Genomic DNA, 27343 nt, shown 5'->3' on the forward strand with positions numbered 1-27343 from the left:
TAAAGGTGCAGCAGTTATCATGGGTGACTTTAATATGCACATAGATTGGGCTAGCCAAACTGGAAGCAATACGGTGGAGGAGGATTTCCTGGAGTGCATAAGGGATGGTTTTCTAGACTAATATGTCGAGGAACCAACTAGGGGGGAGGCCATCTTAGACTGGGTGTTGTGTAATGAGAGAGGATTAATTAACAATCTCATTGTGCGAGGCCCCTTGGGGAAGAGTGACCATAATATGGTGGAATTCTGCATTAGGATGGAGAATGAAACAGTTAATTCAGAGACCATGGTCCAGAACTTAAAGAAGGGTAACTTTGAAGGTATGAGGCGTGAATTGGCTAAGATAGATTGGCGAATGATACTTAAGGGGTTGACTGTGGATGGGCAATGGCAGACATTTAGAGACCGCATGGATGAATTACAACAATTGTCCATTCCTGTCTGGCGTAAAAATAAAAAAGGGAAGGTGGCTCAACCGTGGCTATCAAGGGAAATCAGGGATAGTATTAAAGCCAAGGAAGTGGCATACAAATTGCCCAGAAATAGCAGCGAACCTGGGGACTGGGAGAAATTTAGAACTCAGCAGAGGACGACAAAGGGTTTGATTAGCGCAGGGAAAATGGAGTATGAGAAGAAGCTTGCAGGGAACATTAAGGCGGATTGCAAAAGTTTCTATAGGTATGTAAAGAGAAAAAGGTTAGTAAAGACAAACGTAGGTCCCCTGCAGTCAGAATCAGGGGAAGTCATAACGGGAAACAAAGAAATGGCAGACCAATTGAACAAGTACTTTGGTTCAGTATTCACTAAGGAGGACACAAACAACCTTCCGGATATAAAAGGGGTCAGAGGGTCTAGTAAGGAGGAGGAACTGAGGGAAATCTTTATTAGTCGGGAAGTTGTGTTGGGGAAATTGATGGGATTGAAGGCCGATAAATCCCCAGGGCCTGATGGACTGCATCCCAGAGTACTTAAGGAGGTGGCCTTGGAAATAGCGGATGCATTGACAGTCATTTTCCAACATTCCATTGACTCTGGATCAGTTCCTATCGAGTGGAGGGTAGCCAATGTAACCCCACTTTTTAAAAAAGGAGGGAGAGAGAAAGCAGGGAATTATAGACCGGTCAGCCTGACCTCAGTAATGGGTAAAATGATGGAATCAATTATTAAGGATGTCATAGCAGCGCATTTGGAGAATGGTGACATGATAGGTCCAAGTCAGCATGGATTTGTGAAAGGGAGATCATGCGTGACAAATCTTCTGGAATTTTTTGAGGATGTTTCCAGTCAAGTGGACGAAGGAGAACCAGTTGATGTGGTATATTTGGACTTTCAGAAGGCTTTCGACAAGGTCCCACACAGGAGATTAATGTGCAAAGTTAAAGCACATGGGATTGGGGGTAGTATGCTGACGTGGATTGAGAACTGGTTGACAGACAGGAAGCAAAGAGTAGGAGTAAATGGGTACTTTTCAGAATGGCAGGCAGTGACTAGTGGGGTACCGCAAGGTTCTGTGCTGGGGCCCCAGCTGTTTACACTGTACATTAATGATTTAGACGAGAGGATTAAATGTAGTATCTCCAAATTTGCGGATGACACTAAATTGGGTGGCAGTGTGAGCTGCGAGGAGGATGCTATGAGGCTGCAGGGTGACTTGAATAGGTTAGGTGAGTGGGAAAATGCGTGGCAGATGAAGTATAATGTGGATAAATGTGAGGTTATCCACTTTGGTGGTAAAAACAGAGAGACAGACTATTATCTGAATGGTGACAGATTAGGAAAAGGGAAGGTGCAACGAGACCTGGGTGTCATGGTACATCAGTCATTGAAGGTTGGCATGCAGGTACAGCAGGCGGTTAAGAAAGCAAATGGCATGTTGGCCTTCATAGCGAGGGGATTTGAGTACAGGGGCAGGGAGGTGTTGATACAGTTGTACAGGGCCTTGGTGAGGCCACACCTGGAGTATTGCGTACAGTTTTCGTCTCCTAACTTGAGGAAGGACATTCTTGCTATTGAGGGAGTGCAGTGAAGATTCACCAGACTGATTCCTGGGATGGTGGGACTGACCTATCAAGAAAGACTGGATCAACTGGGCTTGTATTCACTGGAGTTCAGAAGAGTGAGAGGGGACCTCATAGAAACGTTTAAAATTCTGACGGGTTTGGACAGGTTAGATGCAGGAAGAATGTTCCCAATGTTGGGGAAGTCCAGAACTAGGGGTCACAGTCTAAGGATAAGGGGTAAGTCATTTAGGACCGAGATGAGGAGAAACTTCTTCACCCAGAGAGTGGTGAACCTGTGGAATTCTCTACCACAGAAAGTAGTTGAGGCCAATTCACTAAATATATTCAAAAGGGAGTTAGATGAAGTCCTTACTACTCAGGGGATCAAGGGGTATGGCGAGAAAGCAGGAAGGGGGTTCAGCCATGGCTAGAAGGGCTGATTGGCCTGCTCCTGCACCTATTTTCTATGTTTCTATGTTTACATTTATAATCCCCATGTGAACACCAGAAGAGATGGGTTCGTATGTATAAAATGTAGATGCCCTGTCCTTTTTTAATATCAATTGCTCAGGTACTCCCTCTGAAGAACATATCTAAAATGATCAATGCAGCCTTTTGTAAAATTATAGAAATTTCAGCAGGAAGGTGATTTTAGCAACTGTGTTAGGATGTTGCTTTATGCCAGCATTTCAGCCCATCAGGACTGTCAGTGCTGACTACATCAAAGCAATCTACCGTAATCTCACTTCCCTGCTCTTTCCCTGGAATCTTTTAAATTAATTATTTCTTACAAGTTGTGATTCATGCAGTTTGAATAGTTTTCTACATTACAACAATGTCTACACTTCAAAAAATACTTAATTGGCTGTAAAACACTTTTCGGACCTCCCCTGAGGTATGAATTGCAAGTATTTCTTTGTCATTTATAGTAATGCGCTCCATATTCCAATAACAGTCCAAAAAATCCTAACCACCTCCTTTATGCTTTACGCTTCTCGTACTAATCCTAAATTTATGGTCCTTTGTTACTGAACCAATAACGTGGAAATTATCTTTCATTATTTACCCCTCACACTTTCAGGATTTTGAACATTTCTACTGGATTCCCCTTGATGATCTCTGCTCTTGTAAATGTAGACTTAGAATTTTTAAAAATCCCATCATAACTCTATCCCCTCGTTCCTGGTGTCAGCCGAGTGAATCTACCTTTTTCCATGGCTCCAATATCCTTTCTATAATGACATACCCAGAGCTGTGCACACTGCCCCGACTGAAGCCTAACCAATGTTTTGTACAGATTCATCATTACCTTGTATTCAGCCACCTACTTGTGTGATTTTAATATGCTATCTCTGAGATACTTTCAAGGCTCTTGAGGCCAGTGGAATGCCAGAGGCCTCGATTTAATTGTTTTAGGGCTACTTGTTTTTCTTTACCCGAAGAACAAAACAGAAAAATCCTAAGGGGAGACTTTCACCTTCATTTTTGGCGGTTTTCTCAGCGGTACAGCTGTTTTTGGGAGAGAAACCACCCGGCGAAACTTTCCCCTTACATTTTGAATGGTACCACCCACATCTCGAAACGCCCTCTGGGAGCAAACCGCCGAGAAAATTGCCAGGGTGAAAGTTTGGCCTAAACAGAAGCCTGTCCAGATCGCCGAGGGAACCGCCCTGTAAAAGCTGCTTAAACAGGGCAGTACTCTGCAAAGAAAAGTAACTTAAAGGTTCCTTATTTTTTTTTAATTTTAAAATGGCGATTAATTGTAAAAGTATCTCGGGAATGTTTTTTAACTTTATTTTTTTTTGTGAAATTTTTTTTTTAAGTTTCCCCTCCCTCCTCCCCCAAACGCAGCCTCGGAGTAAATTTTTTAAAAAATGTTAAGAACCGCCCATTTCACCTAGTTTCGCCTTTAACTGCCGAGAATACTGGTGCAAGATCCATTTTCTCGCCGGGCGATTATTTTTTTATCTTAATTATGGAAATTCTCGCCAACGTTCGTTGCAAAACGTTAGTGTTTTTTATGGACGGGCAATCGGGCGTTGAGGGGCTCTCAGGAAAGTCTAATCCCTAGTCTTCCTATTGTACATTGTTGAGCTGCCAAGACAATCTCATGTCACCTCATCCCATTAGAGATTTCCACTTCTGTTGGCCTGAACCATTCATCGCAACGTACATTTGAACATCCAAATTTTATTTTGTCTCTTTGTAAGTGACTTGTGATGTTTTCGGTTTCCTTTTCCACAATTAGTCAAGTAGAACAATGTTATTGATATGCCAAAAACACAGGCGATTTCAATGGGAAAGAAAGCACGAGGCAGCAAATCTGTGAAGAGAGATTACTGTTCCAGCTTTTCGCCTATTCAGTTTCAATTAATTTATCATTTTAGGCTTGCTTCACTCGCATCCCAAATTTATCTTCCCCAAAGTTCCAGACGGAAGTACGATAGGCTGCTCCTTTTATAAAAGTCTTCCAGTGTTTGCAATTTACTAGTCTCCAAATGTTTATTTTGTTTCCAACTGAAAAAAATATAAAATATCAAACAGCAAGTAATTGGGCAGGGAGACACAGCACTATCTGCAGCACCCAGAGTGAACGAGGGAGGGACAAGCCGATACCGGAGGGCAGCTCCATCTGCTCTGATATAATGTGGTGCTTATTTCCGAAAATGCATGCAATATTTTTTCTCTGGTTCATTTGCCAGAGTTGAGATCTTACTAATGCTTTGATATGCTTGACAAAACCTACACAAGTCAGATTAGACTCTGTCCTGCAGTTTTATGAGAAATGTATTTCATTACGTTATGGATAAATGGTTATGAGTAATGTGGCACAAATAGGAAATGTTCATTTTGTTTAAAACTTTATATAAAATAGTGTTATAATTGTTCAGCATAGTATGCTTAAAAAAACGACTAAATTGTATAATGGAATGCACAATGCAATTTAATGAAGTTTTCATGGTTGCACGGTGCGAAGGTACGCTCACAGCTTTATATAGGGCTCGAGTTGCTCCTATTTTTTTTTTGGAGCAACTAGTTTAGAATGGAGTATCTTAGAAATTGCAATTCTTGGCATTTAGTTTGCTCCAATTCTTGTGAGTTAGAATAGTTTCGTTTTAGAACAGTTTTTTATTTTCAAAAGGGGGCGTTACCAGCCACTTACACCTGTTTTGCAAGTTTAGGCAGTGAAAATTTACTCCAAACTAACTTAGAATGAAGTAAGTGTAGATTTTTGTACGCTCAGAAAAACCTTGCCAACACCTTATAAATTAGGCACAGGGAACAAGAGATTGCGGGGTGGGGGGGAAGTTCGAGTGAAGTTAGGGGATTTTACAAGCATTAAACACTTCACTTTTACAAATCAAGAGTCATCATCAATAATAAATGATAAATAAATGAATAAATCAATCCAAAAAAAATTTAAAAAAATAAAAAATAAACAAAAGAATTAAATCAATCAATAAATAAAATATTAAAAGTTTCTACTCACCTACTGCAGCACCGGGAGCCCTCCAACAGCCTGCTGGGATGGGCCCGCCACCCTAGGAGAAGCCGGGCGGGCCCCGCTTCCACCGAGGGCGCCACTTTGGACTTCAGGCGGGGCCCGCCCCCAGCAGATGCCGGACCACCGACCAGGACTTCGGGTGGGCCCCGCCGACGACAAGGATGCCGGGCGGGCCGCCGCAGAAGACGTAAGGGCAGTCAGGCCACTCGGCCCAGGATAGGGGCGACATCCCTTCGGCCAGGGGTAGGGTTGGCGCCCGGAGACGGGAAGCGCTGGGAGTGCCAGTAGCTACTGCGCAAGCGCGCAGCCTCCACTGCGCACGTGCGCAGCTGCCGGCACTGTTTTTGGCGCAGGGCTGTAGCTCCACCCCCAGCAGCTGAGCCGAGTTGGAAACGGGCCTACAGCTATCAGAGAATCGCGAGGTAAGTATTCGGCGCAATTTTTATTCTACAAATTAGGCCCCTCATGTGCGCCGTTCTAGCGGGGGTCCGAAACTTGAGCCCTATATTACAGTTGTATTTTTCAATTTACTTGTTTTATGTTTTAGAATCCTTCATCGTCGGTAATGCAGTGAATGGTGAATGAAAAATCTTTCAATGCTGCCATTAATACTCAGTGCAATTATTGTTCTGTTTATTCTTAAATGGCTTTCTATTGCCACACACAAACTATTTATTTTTGACCATGATCTATCAAACACTACCGTAAATTGCCTATTGAATTACTTGCTGAGATTATCTGAGAATAGAACAAAGCTTTTGGAGGTGCCTGACAGCTGATTTAGTCAGTGCTATTTTACATTCAGCGTTGATCTTGCATCAAGCTGTTCATGAAGGGCATTAATAGGATAATGAATCAGGCTTAATTATAATTTCATGACTCTGGGCTCCCAGTAGGGAGCCATGCATGTGAGAGGACTGTTTGTTCAATTGGAGCTACAATGTTCTCGCCCTATTGCTGGCCTGTGTTCTCTTCAAACATGGCTTCCCCGCTGAGCTATTGATTTTGTGAAATTACGTCTATAATTGGGAGTGATTAACTGGGAAAGGGAAATGTCATTGACTTATTTTGTTGTTTGGTGAAAGAATTGTTTTTTGTTTATCACAGTGCAAGTTAATGAACGCTGCAGTGTTTATACAATTTAGAAATTCCTGACAAAACAAACAGGTTAAATTGTTTTGATGTTTTTTTTAAAAAAGACTTGTAAACCGAGTATAATATCCAAATCCGAACATTGAAGCCCACAACTGATGTTCTTTGGCTTCTTCGAAGTGATACACTAAAACTTTGTTCTTTAGGAACATTCCGGGGCGGGGGGGCGGATATTGGAGCCCACTATGCCCGCTGTTTGCTGCAGTTAAACAGTAAACAGTGACTGCCAACAAAACAGTAAGTATGTTTTGTTTGAAAGCTTGATGTGGAGCCAGGAGGAATAGAAGTTCTTCCCACTTCACCACACCTCTGAGGCCCTCCTCCTCTTGTCCACCTCGCTCCACCCACCTCTCTTTCTCCCCCCCCCCCCCCCCCGCGAGTTTGTCCGAGTCTGATGTTCAATGAGGCCAGCAGGCTGAAATTTATGCCTTTGAAATGGATGTGCTGCCTCAGGAGGCACAACAGGTGCTGCAGCTTGTCCAAATTATAAAAATGAGGTCCAAGGCACAATTTTGGGTGATCCTTGGGCCTTCCAGTTTGGGCGTGTATAAGAGTGTGCACTGTTGGTTATGCATCCGAAAATAGACCATAATGAATTTTTACCTTGCCTTCTCCTTCAAAATCCTCTTTGATAGCAGCGATTATGGTGGGAATTGAGTTGAGTTATGTTAGCCATTGTTACTTCTTGAATTTTGATGCAAATCTAGCCCAAGTTCCTGACCTAAGCAAGTAAGGCCATCTGCTTTTGGGTAATCTTGTCTGATGTTTTCTCGCTGGTCACCTGATTTATATTCAACCAAAAATTATTGGGACTTTAACAGTTCCTGATCTGGGCGATGGTATCAAAGTGATGCCAGGTTTTGACAGGTAGTTCACAAGAAAAGTTGAAAGGAGAATTGTCCCGAAAACATTCTTGCAAAGCACCTCACAGGCAGAGCAAGTGAGATTAGCAGAAGGCTGGGAGAAAACTGTCTGCTCCGTTGTTTGGAGAATGGTATTTAGTGTGGAAGACCTATATAAAGGATGAGGTAGAAATTTGTGGGTTAAAAATGGGAATAAAAGCGCACAATGCGGGAGCGACTGAAAACAGGGTTTGAAGAAGGAACTTGCCAAAAGATTAGCAGCTCTGTTACCTCCATAGATGCTGATTGACTGGGTTCTACATTTCTGTTCTTGTTTGATTTCCAATATAGGAAGTGTTTTCTTTTTATTAATATTGCGTTAAAATGGTGTATTTAAGGTTAGCAAAAAAAATGTTTTTAAAAATGGGCATGCAAGTGAGCATTTTGCCTATATTTTTTTAAACATGCTGACATTTTTTTAAATTGGTTTGGCATGATGATGTCACTTCTCCATGATAATTTGTAATATTACTCTACGATGTCAATTAAAAAGGTTTACTGGAAGGTGATCTGTAGAATTCGATAATTTCTTGAAGTCCATGTCAAGCTATGTTCTACTCTGAATTTCTAAAGTGGCATCAACAGTTTGAATGGATATCAACATTTCTAAAATTTATTACTAAACTAAAACCAGTGCCAGTAGGAACCTCCATTCTCATTTCCTGTGAAAAGCCAATGTACTTTTTAAGCAATGAGACATTTTTGACATTTTATTTACATACAGGACAAACCAGATAACTTGGTTCTTGTCAAAGCAAGGTGTGGTCTAATTGTTGAACGATTATACACTAAATATAGAAGGAGAGCTATCTGTCTATGATTACATTTACATTTAGCTGAGTTGGTACATTTTGGTTTAAAAAAAAAATCATACTTTGGGGAGAGGCATTGAGCACCACAGGGTGATTATGTTCTCTCCGTTTTCAAATTATACATTTCCTGTTCTGTTTTGTATTTGCTATGCTGTTATTTTCACTTAGGAGTTCTGTAGTACAGGTACTCCACCACACAGTTGCATTAGCTCTCTCCTTGGGGTATGGTTCCGTCAGCACAAAGTGCCCTCCATTACCTTGTTCATGTAGTCATTAGCCGTGTGACAAGCTTTGAAGGTGATCGTTAGCAGACTATTCAATTGTTGGGGAGGGCATCAGAGCGGATGTCAATCCTGCACTTGTAGGCGGGGTTGCTGGATAAGGATCAGGAGAAGGAATCTTGGATAATGTTCCTTTCCCCACTTTGAGGCGCAGGGACAGGTTGTAGCATCCCGACTAAGATCAGCTGATGTCTCATTGATCAGTGATTGAACCTTATCTGTTTTGCTCAGCTACTCATTCAAAAACTTGTTGAGACATTGGGGAAGCAAAATGAGCAAATGCAATAATATTAAGACAATGATTAATGTTTTTTATGGTCCTTTTGTGTATTATTTCCATTTCTGCTAGGAATAGCATATGCATTGTATTCTTCAGTGCATTTTTGCTATGCGTGGATCATGATATTTTACACCGGACCAGTGGCACATTTTCTCTTGTTTGGTAGCAAGATCACTTTGAAACGATGGCCTCGTCTTTAAATACAGTGCATCAGCTGCAGTGTAATCATAGCAGGTGCAGAGCTGACATTTTCAATGTCAACCAACAGTTAGTAAAAAGCTAATGGCATTGTCAGTGTTTCTGTCATATTAGGCATCTCACCAGCAGTTAGTGGCCGCATCACTGAACATTTGTTTTCTGTTAGTTGTTCAACCCAGTGCAGGTATTCTGTTTGCTGTGGCAATTGTCTCACACCTCATGGATGTGATTTCAATACATCAATTAAAATCTGAAAGTCTCTTTTGTACTTCATCTCTCAACAATATTCACAACTTAAAAAAAAATACCACTAATATACATTATCTTATATTATTCAAAATCTATCCACTTATCAGCTGTTTAAGTTCTCAAAGGAGAAGGAAAAGTGAGATGTTGGAGAAGTGAAGAGAGAGGGGAGGTCATTCAATCCACCATTCTTTTATTCGTTTGGTTGGCCCACGTGATCCCAGGGGGCGCCTGCAAACCACATGAGCTCATGGGATACGAGGGCCTCTACTATGGGTACCCGGAGAGGCCCAGGAGCACGCGTCTCCATACCTCCCGGACCACCCCATACGCGGGCATTTTATTTGCGGATCAGAGGCATTTCCCCGCAGGAAGCCTCCGACTGCAAATTCAGGGCCATGAAAGGGTACGGAAAAAGAGCAGCATGATTAGAGTATACAGGTTACCTGGTGGAGCAGGAATGGTGGACTGAATGGCCTCCCCTCTGTCTTCACTTCTCTAACATCTCACTTTTCCTTATCCTTTGAGAACTTAAACATTCTGCTTACAAAAACTGATGTCATTAATAATAATTATCTTCGCGTAATCTTAACATAACTCATTGTGTAAATCCTTTTGATATGAAAGGTGCCATAAAAATGTAATTATTTTCCATCATGAATGGCAGAGGCCCCAAGATGATTCTCGTATCAAATCACTGATCAATGTTGTCTGCTTAAATCAATTTTGTTCTTATTCGCTCTTTGCGTCTCATTACCAAATGAGCTCTCTAACCATTTTGCAATGTCTGCCTTGATCTTGAGTTTTCACTTTAAAGATGAGAATTGGGGAAAAAAAGCTTTCCCAAATACTTTATACAAGTAAATATATAATGGTCCTGAAATTACAGTGCTTCCTACAGCGCTGAAGCCTTCAGAATGGCCCCGCAAGTTCCGGGTTTCTGCATGCGCGAAATCCAGGAATTTGCGATCTGTCGAGTTTCACCTGGATGGATCCTTTGCATCTGCTACAAAATCACTTCTGGCGCAAAGTTGGGCTATTTGCCTACTAACTGCCCACAAAACCATTATGCCTGTTAAAAGCAAGCGTATGGTCTTTTACCAGCGTAAGGGTTAAAATGAAAAAATAAAATGTTATGATTTAAACATACACAAACATTTAAAATGAGTTTTGGTAAATTTTGACCCATTTTAAAATGTTTACATTTATTACATTAAAAAAAAACATATTTTAAATGCTTGATTAAAGAGTTTTAATGAATTTTGATCGATTATTTTTATTTAAGTGGTGTGAATTCATATTTATTTGGGGATTTCTCTTATGCTTATGGGGATTCCATATGTAAATGGAATCCCCATAAGCATGGGAATCCCCCTTTTTGATTGGCTGGTCTGGCCCATGTGATCCCAGGATGCTTGCAAACCGCATTCGCCGCTGGGATCTGTCGGACTGCAGACCCAGGACCAGAAGAGTCTGAAGCTCTGGAGACATCAGTTAAGTTTGGATTTTTTTTTTCAGTTTGGAGGCATATTCTTTTCGTACACCTCCGACCGCAAATTCAGAGCCAATATTCATCACGTAGCCAAATTAGTGAATGAAGGCAGTGTCCTCAAGGAACTCCATTACATTGATTTGGCACATGTTCCTTTGATGAACTAATGAACTGACTTTCATTACTACTTTTGTACTTGCAAGAAGCTCTTGAATAGTTTCCATTGTAATAGGTACAGTATTTTTTGTTAATGTCAAAATCACTGAGTTATAATTCTCAAATGTGCTGTTTGAAGGTTAGTTAAGATGAGAAGAATTGTGATTCCAAAGATAAATGTAATGAAAAAGCTATAAGCTAATGTCCTGTTGCATTTATAGTATATATTTCAACCTCAATGTCTCAAAGTGCTTTTCAGTCATTGAAGCACTTTTGAAGTGTAGTCACTATTGTAATACAGTACAGGAAACGCAGCAGCCAATTTATGCACAAGGTTCCACAAACAGCAATGAGATAAGTGACCAGATCATCTGTTTTTAGTTGTTGATTGAGGAATAAATGTTGGCCAGCACACTAGAAGAACTCCCCTGCTCTTCTTCAAATAGCATAGTCCACCTGAGAAGCTGGTTTAACATCTCATCCAACAGGCAGCATCTCCCAACAGTGCATCACTGCCTCACTACTGCACTGAAGTGCCAGCCGAGATGCTGCTTGTCCCTGCAGTGGGGCTTGAACTCCTGATCTTGTGACTCACAGGTGAGAGGGCTATCATTGAGCCAAGGCCAAGATCAATGGCAGAAACTTGTATTTTCTCATCAAATCAGAAATTAAATTTTTTTTTAAATCAAAGTAATTCAGTGCACGTATACAATTAGCTTGTTTTATTTTCTTTTGCAGTACTGAGACCCATGTCCTGAATACATTGAACATAAAATATTTGCAATGACGTTCTTGCTTGATGTCTTCCAGCTTATTCATTGTTAAAATAAACACTAATCATCATCACAGGCAGTCCCTCGGAATCGAGGAAGACTTGCTTCCACTCCTGAAGTGAGTTCTTTGGTGGCTGAGCAGTCCAATACGAGAGCCACAGACCCTGTCACAAGTGGGACAGATAGTTGTTGAAGGAAGGGGTGGGTGGGACTGTTTTGCTGCACGCTCTTTCCGCCTCCTGCGCTTGATCTCTGCGTGCTCTCACCGTTGAGACTCGAAATGCTCAGCGCCCTCTCGGAAGCACTTCTTCCACTTAGGGCGGTCTTGGGCCAGGGACTCCCAGGTGTCAGTGGAGATGTTACACTTTATCAGGGAGGCTCTGAGGGTGTCCTTGTAGCGTTTCCGCTGCCCACTTTTGGCTCGTTTGCCATGAAGGAGCTCTGAGTAGAGCAATTGCTTTGGGAGTCTCGTGTCTGACCTGCCCGACACATGTGGCCTGCCCAGCGGAGCTACTTTAAGATCACCTTTAATACAGCATGTTAAACCAATAACTACAAAAATATAAACACCTGTTTTTATAATTTTTTACTTCAATTTTACTATTTTCTAATCAAATTAATCGAATATATTTTATTCCACCAAATACTTCTTCCTCCCACCATTTCAGAGGGAACCATAAATTACAGAAGAAGGATTTGATTGGCTAACAAGTTTAAAAGGCAGCGTTTTAAAAACCAATCGAGCAGTGATGATTGATATTCTATCAAGAGGAAAAGACTGATAACATGTCGACTGCTCTACACTCCATAAACAATTATGCTCTGTTTGTTAAAGTGTGCCTGAATCCTATTATTTCAGTATCTCCTTTGTGCACCTAAGATTGTGATCTCAATTGCTGAACAACAGTGTCTGATATCTTTCTGGGATAGTAGGAATGGTATAAAGCTGTTAGAGTTAAAAATTGTAACATTTATAGGATGTAATGTTTGGAATAAAACTTTAGAACAAAACCACCGTAGAGCATTGCCAGACGATTTCTTGAGTACTTGGGAAGTATTATACAGTTTCAGAAACTGAACGTTTTACTAAGTGACCTCTTCTCTGTCTCTCCTGCAGATACACTGGACTAAACTGAAGACTCACCCAATTTGCCTGGTAAATTTTTATTTTATGATCATTATTAAATGTGAATAAATGTATTTGTTTCAGTGGTCTAGTTTCTGACCGGACCTGACACCATAAGAGTTCAAAGCAAAGCCTCCTTCTGGTCATTACTCAGGGCAGCAATTGCATCCTTATGACTGGAAGTAATTAGTGTGGCTGCAATTCTCAATTTACATGCCTGCAATTTTCTGTACTGCTTTTTGTGCAAAACTGTTTTAATTCAAAGCTCAATTATCAATATTCCAGTGTGCTTCCTCGGCAGTAGAATGAACAGATATACATATGTCTGATGTTTCATCATGCAATCTGTGCCCACCTGCAGCAAGTCCTGGATAACATCCAGACTTGGACTGATGAGTGGCAAGTAATATTCGTGCCACAAGAGTGCCAGACAATGAACAACTCCAACAAGAGAGAGCCTGACCACCTCCCCATGACATTCAAATGACATTTCCATCATCGATTCCCCCACCATCAACATCCTGGGGGGACACTATTAATCAGAAACTGAACTGGATGAGCCACGTAAATACTGTGGCTACAAGAGCAGGGCAGAGACTATGGCCCCAAGTTTCGTGCCGCAGCGAAAACGGCGCACCTCCGAGCTGGGCACCTGTTTTTCACGCCGAAAACTGCACCTAAAAAAAATTCCGATATTCTCGAGCTCCTTGGAGCTCGATGTCTGCTTGGCGCGGCGCGCTCTTCGCAGCAGGGGGCGGAGCCTAACACTCGCGCCGATTTTCTAAGTAGCAGGGGGCGGGTACAATTTAAATTAGCCTTCGTGGTGCCGGCAACCCTGCGCGTGCGCGTTGGAGCGTTCGCGCACGCGCAGTCTCACACAAACATTGGCACTCGGCCATTTTTTAAAATACTGCAGAAAAAGTGAAGATTTGTTTCTTGGACCCTGCAAAGGCTTGTAATTTAATTTTTTTTTGATATTTCTGTGTGTGAGGGAGTGCTTTTAGCAGCACTGCTGAATAAATCACCTGCTGAAATCAGTGAGTTTAGCTTTTCACTGCTAAACTTGCAGAACCGGTGCTGCATTGGTGCATGCAAATTAAGGACGGTGTGTTTGGAGAAATAAGAGTGCCAATTCAACTTTGCAATAATACGTGGTGTTGACAATGCAGCACCCATTCTGCAAATTTAAATATAAAACTGTCGATGTGGCTGCCTCTCCCTGTCCAAATGGCCTCAGTCCCCCTCACAGCTCGTAGGCTGCTGCTGTATCTTCGGCTGCCGGCCAGCCACTGACGCCGCTGATATCCTATGGCCGAATGGCCTCGCGTCTGTCCGCTGCTGATTCTTTGGCTGCCGGCCAGCCACTGACGCCGCTGATATCTCATGGCCGAATGGCCTCGGGTCCATCTGGTGCTGCTTCTTCGCGGCCAGCCACGAAGAGAATGAAGGACTGCTTCAAGCACTGCAGCTCAGCTCGAAGCTTGCTGCCGCTGCCGTCGAGACACTGACGCCACACCGCTGCCTGTCTCCAACTGAAAGGCCTGCCTGAAGCACCTTCACACAGGTAGGAACATGGTTTATTTAATCTTTTCTTTGCTTATAAATTTTTATTCAGGTTGGATTTATTTGTATAATATTTGTATAAGTATAACTAAGGATTGATTGTAGAATTTAATGACTTCCCTTCCCCCCCCTCCCCCACCTCGTTCCCTACGCCTAATTTGTAACCTACGCCTGATTTTCTAAAGTGTCGACAAGGTTTTTTCGAGCGTACAAAAATCTTCACTTACTCCATTCTAAGTTAGTTTGGAGTAAGTTTTCACTCACGAAACTTTGAAAACAGGCGTAAGTGGCCGGACACGCCCCCTTTTGAAAAAGAAATTCTGTTCCAAAGTGAAATTGTTCTAACTGACGAGAACTGGAGCAAACTAAATGACGAGAATTCCGATTTCTAAGATACTCCGTTCTACACCAGTTGCTCCTAAAACTCAGGAGCAAATCATGTGGAAACTTGGGGCCCTTGTGACTCACCTCCTGATTCCCAAAGTCTTTCCACCACCTACAAGACATAAGTCAGGAGTGTGATGGACTACTCCAGGACAAAGCAGCCTGCTTGGTCGGCACCCCATCCACCACCAGCGCACCATGGCTGCAGTGTATACCATCTATAAGATGCACTGCAGCAATTCGCTAAAGTTTCTGAGACAGCATCTCCCAAACCCGCAACCTCTACCACCTACAAGGACAAGGGCAGCAGGTGCATGGGAACACCATCATCTCCAAATCACACACCATCCTGACTTGGAAATATATTACTGTTGCTTCATCGTCGCAAGGTCAAAATCCTGGAACTCCTTAACTAACAGCACGTACCTTCACCACATGGACTGCAGCGGTTCAAGAAGGCGGTTCACTACCACCTTCTCGGGCAATTCGGGACGGGCAATAAATGCTGCCTTTGCCACGATGCCCGCAGCCTGTGAATGAATATATATATATTAAGTTATTGATTGTTCTGACGAGGGAAAGCCAAATGTTAAAATTATGACATCCCCACTATAAGCTCACATTTCAGTTCTCTTGCCATTTGTTCCTCTCCCTGATTCCCAATTTATGGACCCTTAGGTTAGTTTTCAAAGTCAGTGCATTCACATGATACCTTTGTAAATTTTTCATGGCAACCTTACAAGAAATGAATCCGCTTGTTTATTTATGTAATGGAGACAATTAATTTGACAATTAAAATTCTCAAAGCAATATTCTGAGTGAATGATTTAGTAAATTGAAAAAAAATTGTCAGCTATAATCTCTGTGCGACGCAGGTACGTAATCTGCAAAGATTTTTTGTTGCTGATGATACCCATTATTTCCCCCTTATATTTTCTCGCTTTGTGCAGAGCTATTTCCTACCACTACAAGTGTCACTGACTCTAAAGTCAGCATCATTCATGATGCACTTGTAACTGTAGGCACTGTTATCTTGGATTGCACTGATGCAGGTTGGCTTAGTTTACCTGACAGGTTTCAATGAAGAAGGCCCTTCAGCCCCATTGATCTCATCCTTCCAGAATACCCATCCCTACTGCCTTTCCATTCACAAATCTGGCTATTTCTTAAGAGTTCAGTATTCTGACCTCAATCACCTTCCTTGGTAACCTATTTTCTGACATGTATTTTCAATTTTCCAGTTTGTGGCCCTCTTGTGCCACTTCCCTGGCATATCCAAGTTTTGTTTCAATCTTATATTCTCTTCCCCATTAAATTTCTTATATCTGTGAAGTCCCCAGTGAGTCCTGGACTAATACTTCAGAGAACATGAGTTCAAATCCTACCATGGTCATTTGAGAATTTGAATTTCAGTTTATAAAATGTTTTTAAAAAATCTGGAAAGTAAATCTGGTTTCAGTAAAAAGTGACCATGAAGATTTTGGATTGTCGTTTTTTAAAAAAAAAACTCATTTACTAATGTCCTTTTTGGGAAAGAAACCTTCTGTCATTACCTGGTCTGGCCTACCTGCGACTCGAGTCCCACATAACATGGTCAACTCTGAACTGCTGTCTGAAGTGGTTAGCAAAGCTTACTTGTGCGATTCCTCCAATGGCACGGGTATTGCTACACGTACTTTACAGGGTGACTCTGACAGTGCTCTTGCCATTAGGGAAAACTTCGTAAAATACATGAAATATCATTATGTAGGATTCAGTCACCCTAAAAAGTGAAATGCAGAATAAATGTCGGTAAAAATTGTTCCACAAAGTCCGAGCATGATTTGAGATGCATGTGACTAAATTATGGACCGAGAGCAAAGGGATATTGAGCCCATAGAAACTAAGTTGCAAAGCAAAGCCCATGAAATTGGATATAAACTTGAAAAGGAAAAATTTGCAGGGTTATGGGGAAAGAGCAGGGAAGTGGGACTAATTGGATAGCTCTTTCAAAGACCTGGCACAGGCACATTGAGCCGAATGTTCTCGTTCTGTCCTATAAGATTATATGATTATTTCACCTTTCAATTCCATGGATTGTGTACACTAATATTATGGTTTGGATTATTTTCTATGTTCATTGCTCTCAATTCAATCATCTCATGATTGTGGTTCAGTAATAAAATTAATTTCTATTAAGGAGTGCTTGCGCCAGGCATGATCTGAGGTGTTGTAGTATCATCAGCATTTTTGGTGTATTGAAAATAATCTCTTCCACTGGGCAAGAGCACACTGAACCATTTGGACTGGAAGTCTGTTACCCGAGTTGTGTCGAATTATCCAATGTCATTGGAGCTGCAGTGGGAGATAAAATTGGTCTTGGTGATCCTGAGCTTTGAAGGCAGAGGGGAAATATAATTTGAGTTCTTGTTTGTAATCGCTGCCTACTGACCACTGCTTGAGGTATGTGTATGTAGGTGCTGGTGAAGGGATGTTGAAACTCGGGTGTGATAACCCTGGATTGAAAAGCCCACTGATGCTTGTTGTCAAGGGTCACACAGGACAAATGGCACTTAGATTGAGACTCTGGATTGCTGTCATTGACTGTGGAACTGTAATGCAGTATGAATTGTTGCTTTCAGAAGCAGAGGTGTAAGAGGAGAAATATTTCCAAAGAAAGGTTCATTTTTCATATCGCGTGAGATATCCGAACTGAAGTGATCTGTTCAGCCAATTACTTCAATCTGTATTTTGAGACTTTTTTTGTTGTCTTCATCTAGTTTCTGGATAAGGTAGAAATGGAAATGAGAACTTGTGAAGAGCCTCGGCCTCCGAATGGACCATCTCCGATTGCAACAGCTTCAGGTCAAAGGTGAGTCATTAAGTCAAAAATCTAAAACATTCAGGAAAATTGCTGTAGCAGAAATGCAGCCCAGGACTTCAATGCAATATATTTATTTTTATTATTTTATTTGGAAGTAGGTTTTGTCTTCTCTGAATCTAAACTTCAAAAATAATCTAAACTGAAATTTGGTGCAAAACCACAAAAATTATTTGTGTTAAATCAATGCCTAGTCTATGTTTTATTGCTTTCAAAAAGTGATGAAATAAGCAGTTTACTTACAATTGAAATGTTAAGTGTATTGTGAGTACATTTCTTCAGTTCAGCTGACCAGTGGGGATAAAAGCAGCAGGTTGGAGCATCGCAAGAGCAGCAGCTGACCAACGCCAACCAACCTGGGAGTTCGGGAGGCCAGGAGTCCGAGGAGCAGGAGGGCCGGAGGTAGGCGAGGAATTCACTTCCAATGAGGATCGGAGAGTCTGAGGAATGGGCAGTTTAAAAAGAACGGGAGCTGGAGTGTCGGAGGAGCAGTTTAAAAAGAGCGGGAGCCGGAGAGTCGGAGGAGCAGTGTAAAAAGACCGGGAGCCGGAGGAGTGGAGGAGGTCGGGAGCAACGAGGCCCATAAAAGGGGGCCCAGCAGTCGGAGGAGGTCAGCTGGTGCAGGGGCAGATGATAAACAAAGAAGTAAAAAGAAATCGAAGCCAAGAGGGTAAGTGATTGGCTGGTGGATTTGTGAGTATTTAATCTTTTTTCTTTTTCTTTTCTGATCAGAAAGAAACCTTTGGCGTTGTTATCATTTCGGTTAATTTAAGGGTTAAGCCATGGCAGGAGAGCCCAGACCCGTGTCATGCTCCTCCTGTGCTATGTGGGAAGTCAGGGACGCTTCCAGTGTCCCTGACAACTACATGTGCAGGAAGCTTATCCAGCTGCAGCTCTTGACAGACCGCATTGCGGCACTGGAGCTGCGCATGGATTCACTCTGGAGCATCCGCGATGCTGAGGATGTCATGAATAGCACGTTTAGTGAATTGGTCTCACTGCAGGTACACAGCCAGTGAGGAACAGTGGAGGACTTTAAAGGAACTCTTTCATAGTGCTCAACAAAAATATATTCCAGTGAAAAAGGGCATAAAGAGAAGGGATAACCAGCTGTGGATAACCAAGGAAATAAAGGATAGTATCAAATTAAAAACCAATGCGTATAAGGTGGCCAAGGTTAGTGGGAAACTCGAAGATTTTGAAAATGTTAAACAACAGCAAAGAATGACTATGAAAGCAATAAAGAAAGGAAAGATAGATTACGAAAGTAAACTTGCGCAAAACATAACAACAGATAGTACAAGCTTTTACCGATATATAAAACGGAAAAGAGTGACTAAAGTAAATGTTGGTCCCTTCGAAGATGAGAAAGGGGATTTAATAATGGGAAATGTGGAAATGGCCGAGACCTTAAACAATTATTTTGCTTCGGTCTTCACAGTGGAAGACACAAAAACCATGCCAATAATTGCTGGTCACGGGAATGTGGGAAGGGAGGACCTTGAGACAATCACCATCACTAGGGAGGTAGTGCTGGACAGGCTAATGGATCTCAAGGTAGACAAGTCCCCTGGTTCTGATAAAATGCATCCCAGGGTATTGAGATTGTGAAAGTTATAGCAGATGCATTCATTATAATCTGCCAAAATTCTCTGGACTCTGGGGAGGTACCATCGGATTGGAAAGCAGCTAATGTAACGCCTCTATTTAAAAATGGGGGCAGACAAAAGGCAGATAACTATAGGCCGGTTAGTTTAACATCTGTAGTGGGGAAAATGCTTAAAGCTGTCATTAAGGAAGAAATAGCGGGACATCTAGATAGGAATAGTGCAATCAAGCAGACGCAACATGGATTCATGAAGGGGAAATCATGTTTAACTAATTTACTGGAATTCTTTGAGGATATAACGAGCATGGTGGATAGAGGTGTACCGATGGATGTAGTGTATTTAGATTTCCAAAAGGCATTCGATAAGGTGCCACACAAAAGGTTACTGCAGAAGATAAAGGTACGCGGAGTCAGAGGAAATGTATTAGCATGAATAGAGAATTTGCTGGCTAACAGAAAGCAGAGAGTCGGGATAAATGGGTCCTTTTCGGGTTGGAAATTGGTGGTTAGTGGTGTGCACAGGGATCAGTGCTGGGACCACAACTGTTTACAATATACATAGATGACCTGGAAGAGAGGACAGAGTGTAGTGTAACAAAATTTGTAGATGACACAAAGATTAGTGGGAAAGTGGGTTGTGTAGAGGACACAGGGAGGCTGCAAAGAGATTTAGATAGGTTAAGCGAATGGGCTAAGGTTTGGCAGATGGAATACAATGTCGGAAAATGTGAGGTCATCCACCTTGGTGGTGGGGGTGGGGGGGGGGGGAGAAACAGTAAAAGGGAATATTATTTGAATGGGGAGAAATTACAACATGCTGTTGTGCAGAGGGATCTCTGGGGGTCCTTGTGCATGAATTCCAAAAAATTAGTTTGCAGGTGCAGCAGGTAATCAGGAAGGTGACTGGAATGTTGGCCTTCATTGCTAGAGGGATGGAGTACAAAAGCATGAAGGTCCTGCTGCAACTGTACAGGGTATTGGTGAGGCCGCACGCACCTGGAGTACTGCATGCAATTTTGGTCACCTTACTTAAGGAAGGATATACTAGCTTTGGAGTGGGTACAGAGACGATTCACAAGGCTGATTCCGGAGATGAGGGGGTTACCTTATGATGATAGATTGAGTAGACTGGGTCTTTACTCGGAGTTCAGAAGGATGAAGGGTGATCTTACAGAAACATTTAAAATAATGAAAGGGATAGACAAGATAGAGGCAGAGAGGTTGTTTCCACTGGTCGGGGAGACTAGAACTAGGGGGCACAGCCTCAAAATGCGGGGGAGCCAATTTAAAATCGAGTTGAGAAGGAATTTCTTCTCCCAGAGGGTTATGAATCTGTGGAATTCTCTGCCCAGGGAAGCAGTTGAGGCTAGCTCATTGAATGTATTCAAGTCACAGATAGATTTTTAACCAATAAGGGAATTAAGGGTTATGGGGAGCGGGCGGGTAAGTGGCGCTGAGTCCACGGCCAGATCAGCCATGATCTTGTTGAGTGGCGGAGCAGGCTCGAGGGGCTAGATGGTCTACTCCTGTTCCTAATTCTTATGTTCAGATAGGGAATGGGAAGGAAGGTCATGCAGGGGTCTGCTGCGGTCGTCATCTTCCAAAACAGATGCACCACCTTGGGTACTGTTGGGGGAGATGGCTGATCAGGGGAAGGCAGCAGCAGCCAAGTCCATGGCACCAGGGGTGGTTCTGATGCACAGGAGGGCAGGAAAAAGAGTGGGAGAGCTATAGTGATGGGGGATTCTATTGAAGGGGAATAGATAGGCGTTTCTGCAGCCGTAAATGAGACTCCAAGATGGTATGTTGCATCCCTGGTGCAAGGGTCAAGGATGTCTCTGAGAGGCTGCAGCGCATTCTGGAGGGGTAGGGTGAACAGCCAGCTGTCGCGGTACATATGGGTACCAACGATATAGGTAAAAAATGGGATGAGGTCCAACAAGCTGAATTTAGGGAGCTCGATTTAAAAAGTAGGACCTCAAAGGTAGTAATCTTGAGATTGCTACCAGTGCCACGTGCGAGTCAGAGTAGGATTTGCAGGATAGCTCAGATGAATACCTGGCTTGAGGAATGGTGCATGGGGGAGGGATTCAAATTCATGGGACATTGGAACCGGTTCTGGGGGGAGGTGGGACCAGTACACACCGGGCGGTCTGCACCTGGGCAGGATTGGAACCGATGTCCTCGGCGGACTGTTTGCTAGTGGTGTTGGGGAGGGTTTAAACTAAAAAGACGGGGATGGGAATCTCTGCAAGGAGGCAGAGGGAAGTAAGAAGGGGGCAGAAGCAAAAGGTAGGAAGGAGAAAAGCAAGAGTGGAGGGCAGAGAAATCAAGGGCAAAAATCAAAAAGGGCCACATTACAACATAATTCTAAGACAGAGTGTTTTAAAAAAACAAGCCTGAAGGCTCTGAGTCTCAATGCGAGGAGCATTCGTAATAAGGTGGATAAATTGACTCTGCAGATTGACATGGCTCCAAGGTAACCAAGGCTGGGATCTCAACATCCAGGAGTATTCAATATTCAGGAAGGACAGACAGGAAGGAAAAGGAGGTGGAGTAGCGTTACTGGTTAGAGGAGATTAATGCAAAAGTAAGGAAGGACATTAGCGTGGATGATGTAGAGTCTACATGGGTCGAGCTGCGAAACACCAAAGGGCAGAAAACGTTAGTGGGAGTTGTGTACAGACCATCAAACAGTAGTAGGGAGGTTGGGGATGGGACCAAACAGGAAATTAGGGATGCATGAAATAAGGGTACAGCAGTTGTCATGGGTGACTTTAATCTGCATATTGATTGAGCTAACCAAACTGGTAGCAATACTGTGAAGGAGGATTTCCTGGAGTGGAAAAGGGATGGTTTTCGAGACCAATATGTCGAGGAACCAACTAGAGAGCAGGCCATCCTGGACTGGGTCTTGTGTAACGAGAAAGGATTAATTAGCAATCTGGTCGTGCGGGGCCCCTTGGGGAAGAGTGACCAGAATATGGTAGAATTCTTCATTAAGATGGAGAATGACACAGTTAATTCAGAGACTCGGGTCCTGAACTTAAAGAAAGGAAACTTCAACGGTATGAGATGTGAATTGGCTAGGATAGAGTGGAGAATGATACTTAAAGGGTTGACGGTGGATAGGCAATGGCAGAATTTAAATATCACCTGGATGAACTACAACAATTGTACATCCCTGTGTGGCATAAGAATAAAAAAGGGAAGGTGGCTCAACCGTGGCTAACGAGAAATTAAGGAAAGTGTTAAATCCAAGGAAAAGGCATATAAATTCGCCAGAAAAAGCAGCAAACCTGAGGACTGGGAGAAATTTAGAATTCAGCAGAGGTGGACTCTGGGTTTAATTTGGAGGGGGAAAAGAGAGTATGAGAGGAAGCTTGCAGGGAACATAATAACTGACTGCAAAAGCTTCTATAGATATGTGAAGAGAAAAAGATTAGTGAAGACTATTGTAGGTCCCTTGCGGTCAGAATCAGGTGAATTCATAATTGGGAACAAAGAAATGGCAAACCAATTGAACAAATCTTGGGTTCTGTCTTCACTGAGGAAGACACTAATAACCTCCCGAAAATACTAGGGGGCTGAGGGTCTCGCGAGAAGGGGGAACTGAGGGAAATCCTTTATTAATCAGGAAATGGTGTTGGGGAAATTGAAGGGACTTGAAGGCTGATAAATCCCCAGGGCATGATCGTCTGCATCCCAGAGTACTTAAGGAAGTGGCCCCAGAAATAGTAGATGCATTGGTGGTCATTTTCCAACATTCCATGGACTCTGGTTTGGTTCAGTTCCTATGGATTGGAAGGTAGCTAATGTAACCCCACTTTTTTTTAAAAAAAGGAGGGAGAACGAAAACCGGTTAGCCTGACATCAGTGGTGGGGGAAATACAGGAATCAATTATTAAAGATGTAATAGCAACGCATTTGGAAAGCAGTGACAGGATCAGCCCAAGTCAGCATGGATTTATGAAAGGGAAATCATGTTTGACAAATCTAGAGTTTTTTGAGGATGTAACTCGTAGAGTGGATAAGGGAGAACCAGTGGATATGGTGTATTTGGACTTTCAAAAGGCTTTTGACAAGGTCCCACACAAGAGGTTAGTGTGCAAAACTAAGGCACATGGTAGTGGGGATAACGTATTGACGTGGATAGAGAACTGGTTGGCAGACAGGAAGCAAAGAATAGGAATAAAAGGGTCCTTTTCAGATTGGCAGGCAGTGACTCGTGGAATGCCGCCAGGGTTCAGTGCTGGGACCCCAGCTTATTTCCAATATACTTTAATGATTTAGATGAAGTAATTGAATGTAATATCTCCAAGTTTGCAGATGACACTAAACTGGGTGGCAATGCGAGCTGCGAGGAGGATGCTCGGAGGCCGCAGGGGGACTTGGACAAGTTAGGTGAATGGACAAATGCATGGCAGATGCAGTATAATGTGGATAAGTGTGAGGTTATCCACTTTGGTGACAAATACAGGAAGACAGATTATTATCTGAATGGTGACATTAGTAAAAGGGGAGGTGCAACGAGACCTGGGTGCCATGGTACATCAGTCATTGAAGGTAGGCATGCAGGTACAGCAGGCGGTGAAGGAGGCAAGTGGCATGTTGGCTTTCATGGCGAGAGGATTTGAGTATAGGAGCAGGGAGGTCTCACTGCAGTTGTACAGGGCCTTGGTGAGGCCACACCTTGAATATTGTGTACAGTTTTGGTCTCCCAATCTGAGGAAGGCCATTCTTGCTATTGAGGGAATGCAGCGAAGGTTCACCAGACTGATTCCCAGGATGGCAGGACTGACATATGAAGAAAGACTGGATCGACTCGGCTGATATTCACTGGAATTTAGAAGAATGAAAGGGGATCTCATAGAAACATATAAAATTCTGACGGGATTGGACAGGTTCGATGCTGGAAGAATGTTCCCGATGTTGGGGAAGTCCAGAACCAGGGGTCACAGTCGAAGGATAAGGGGTAAGCCATTTAGGACCGAGATGAGGAGAAACTTCTTCACTCAGAGAATTCTGAACCTGTGGAATTCTCTACCACAGAAAGTTGTTGAGGCCAGTTCATTAGATATATTCAAAAGGGAGTTAGATGTGGCCCTTGCGGCTAAAGGGTTCAAGGGTTATGGAGAGAAAGCAGGAATGGGGTATTGAAGTTGCATGATCAGCCATGATAGTGATTGGTGGTGCAGGCTCGAAGGGCCGAACGGCCTACTCCTGCACCTACTTTCCATGTTTTCTATGAATGACTTGCTTTTTAATTTTATTCTTCCTGTAGTGAATATGGCTTTGCTGAAAAAGTTGTAGAAGGCATCTCTCTCTCTGTGAATTCCATCATTATCAAAATCAATGCAAAAGCTTTCAATGCATCCTTTGAGTTGTCCCAGCTGCAAATACATAGTGTAAATACAAGCTGGCAACAAAGTGACTTGCGGTTCACCCGAATACACGATCCTCAGCGTGGGGAGGTAAATACTAGCTTTCTTTTGGAATTCTTCTTTGATGCTCCATCCCATATTTCATTGATGATAAATTTGAAATGTGCTTTTACTTGGCTGATTAACAAAAACTATAAGTATTTCTTTTGTAAATGATGGGTTGTAACTAGAATTTCAACTACAATGGGGCGCAAGCCTGTGTAACTGGTGAGATGTGTCCATAGAGAACCTTCTGAACCCAGCCTGAAGCAATTTCCAGAATCGGGGGAGGTTCACTAATTAATCTGCCAATTGGAGGCACCCAAAGAGACCTGAAAGTTCGACCGAAGATTGCCCTTGGGGTGCTGGCCTCCTTCCCTTGGGAAACCGCACATGTCTGCTCCCAGTGACCCTTTGCCCCTACATTAGGTTCTACCAAGGGCTGAGAAAGTGGTCTCGGGCATCTCTGCTTGCTCTTCGATAAATGACCATATTTGAGGTGGGCATTATTGTCCCTGCTGTTACACTTACTCCTGATTCTTGTGCTGATTGAAATTCCAGAAATCTCATCAAAATAAGCAAACCAAAGCTTTTAGATTTTTGTTTTAAAATTTTGCTTATTTTCCATCTGTGTTTCTCCTCACCTCGTGCACTGAAAATTCAGCTTAGAGTACGTGGACCTGTTTCCAGATCTCTCTGCTGTTTCACTGCAAATAGATGTGTCAGGCAGGCCTGGGCTGACTTCTTTTCTGCTTTTTCTGCTCTCTCCCCATGAGATGACTAACATCTACTCACCACCTCACAGTGGCAGCTTGTGAATTGTGCCAGAAAACTACTTGGGCTTCTTAATCTATGTACCACTTGTGAGTTTCTTAGACCACAGACAAGGTCTGATGGTGCTGTAATAAAACACCTGTGGCATTTCAGTTTAGCACATTGATTCCCAGTTTTATTCTTGGGCCTAATTTATTTAAAGGAGAATCCTGATATTTGCTATTGCTGGTTGACAGCTGACTCTCTTCTTGTATGTTTAGGTCCTGACATTCAAGGAGATTACCTGGCAGATGATCCGAATAGAGGCAGATGCTATCCAGAACGAGGAACATGATATCCTGAGTGCACCTGTGAGGCTCATCACAAACCAGTCCAAGCTGAAAGTCAGCTTGAAGCGAAGGGTACAAAATAGTAAATTATTTCTTTTGACGGGAGAAAAAAAGCAATGTCACTAAGATGCAACACCAAAATGGCATCAGTAAAGAGCTAGATAAAAGGCTATATAGAGTGGACAAAGTGCACAGTTATTGGTTAAGGTGGACAGGTAAAGCGAACACATTGTTGTGAAACTGGCAACATTTTTCATTGTTTTTAAGCACTTTAGACATATCTTTAGAACATGTCTTGAAGATTTTAAAATGAAAAAGACTATGATGATGATGTATCCATTGTGACGCTTGTTGTCATTATCATTGTTAATGCAGTGATACCTTAATGCTTGAGAGACATTTTGTCGCAGAATGAGTTCAGTGCAACTCCCATTTTAGCTTGGGCTTGGATGTATTGGGTCTCAGGTAGGATTTAAGATCTAATTTTTCTTATTTTCTCTTGAACAGTTAAAGGATTGTAACGTGGTGGCATCAAAACTGGTGCTTATTTTGGATGATTTGTTGTGGGTTTTGACTGACTCCCAGCTCAAGGCAATGGCGCAGTATTCAAAATCACTGAGCGAAGTCATGGAAAAATCTGCACAGCAAAGAAAGAGTATGGCTACTGAACCCACGCAGGTCAGTATTTATACTTCTTTCATTTTCGAGTTTTATTTTGTGAATAACAAATCCAAATGGGAATATATGTACATAAATTGGTATCATGGTCAAGGCTTGTGATTGGTGTATTGACAAAAGTAGCAATGAAAGCATAAGCTTGTGTGCTTTATAATGGGATTGCCTTAAAAGGCACTTGTCCTATTGTATGCATTTCCTTTTTTAATTTTATTGATTTAAAGTCAACATTGCAGAATGAAAACTTTACAGTAGTATGATAAATGCCCAAGGTGAATCATTTATAAATAACTATTAATACCAGAGCTAAACAGAAAACGAATCTAATTATTTATAGAATCTTTCATACCCAGGAGTGCAGCAAAGCAGTGCGAATAACCTAAGGAGAGAGAGTAAAGCTCAAATGGTTTATGTTATTTGAACCCCGAGGTGGAATCACTGCTTTTAACTCACTCTCAGAAATAGAGGTATCTAAAATTAGTGTTTTCCTAAAGTTTGTTTGTCAGCACAGTGTAACTGACAGTTGTCTGAAGGAGATTTATATGGATTAGAATGAAACAGCCCGAGTATGATGGTATTTAGTGGTACAATTTAATGATTAATAACTCAAGGTAGAATTCAGGTGCTTATAGTTACAATCCAGATTCTAGAGTTTTTTTCGATAGTTTGAGATTTAAAGCTGGTTGAGAGTTTAACTTCCTAACTATTAAAAAGAGCAATGTTTCAACAGAATGGTTTTGAGATTTCTGTTGTTTATGGAAACAGTGAAATTTTTATGTCCCAGAAGGAAATGTATTTTGGAT

General features: G+C 42.3%; 1 protein-coding gene across 3 annotated transcripts in view; it reads left to right on the top strand.

The window, feature by feature from the left end:
• The window catches only part of bltp3b (bridge-like lipid transfer protein family member 3B), a 182501-nt gene that overhangs the window by 66947 nt on the left and 88211 nt on the right, over nucleotides 1-27343 (top strand). For all 3 annotated transcript variants that reach the window (XM_070897438.1, XM_070897436.1, XM_070897437.1), the window contains exons 3-7: nucleotides 12915-12953; nucleotides 17630-17721; nucleotides 24624-24813; nucleotides 25797-25937; nucleotides 26373-26543. In XM_070897438.1, the coding sequence (XP_070753539.1) occupies nucleotides 12915-12953; nucleotides 17630-17721; nucleotides 24624-24813; nucleotides 25797-25937; nucleotides 26373-26543 (633 nt within the window). The remainder of the gene's footprint in view (nucleotides 1-12914; nucleotides 12954-17629; nucleotides 17722-24623; nucleotides 24814-25796; nucleotides 25938-26372; nucleotides 26544-27343) is intronic.

Source organism: Pristiophorus japonicus, chromosome 13, assembly GCF_044704955.1.
Source record: "Pristiophorus japonicus isolate sPriJap1 chromosome 13, sPriJap1.hap1, whole genome shotgun sequence".
NCBI classification, from domain to species: Eukaryota; Metazoa; Chordata; class Chondrichthyes; family Pristiophoridae; genus Pristiophorus; species Pristiophorus japonicus.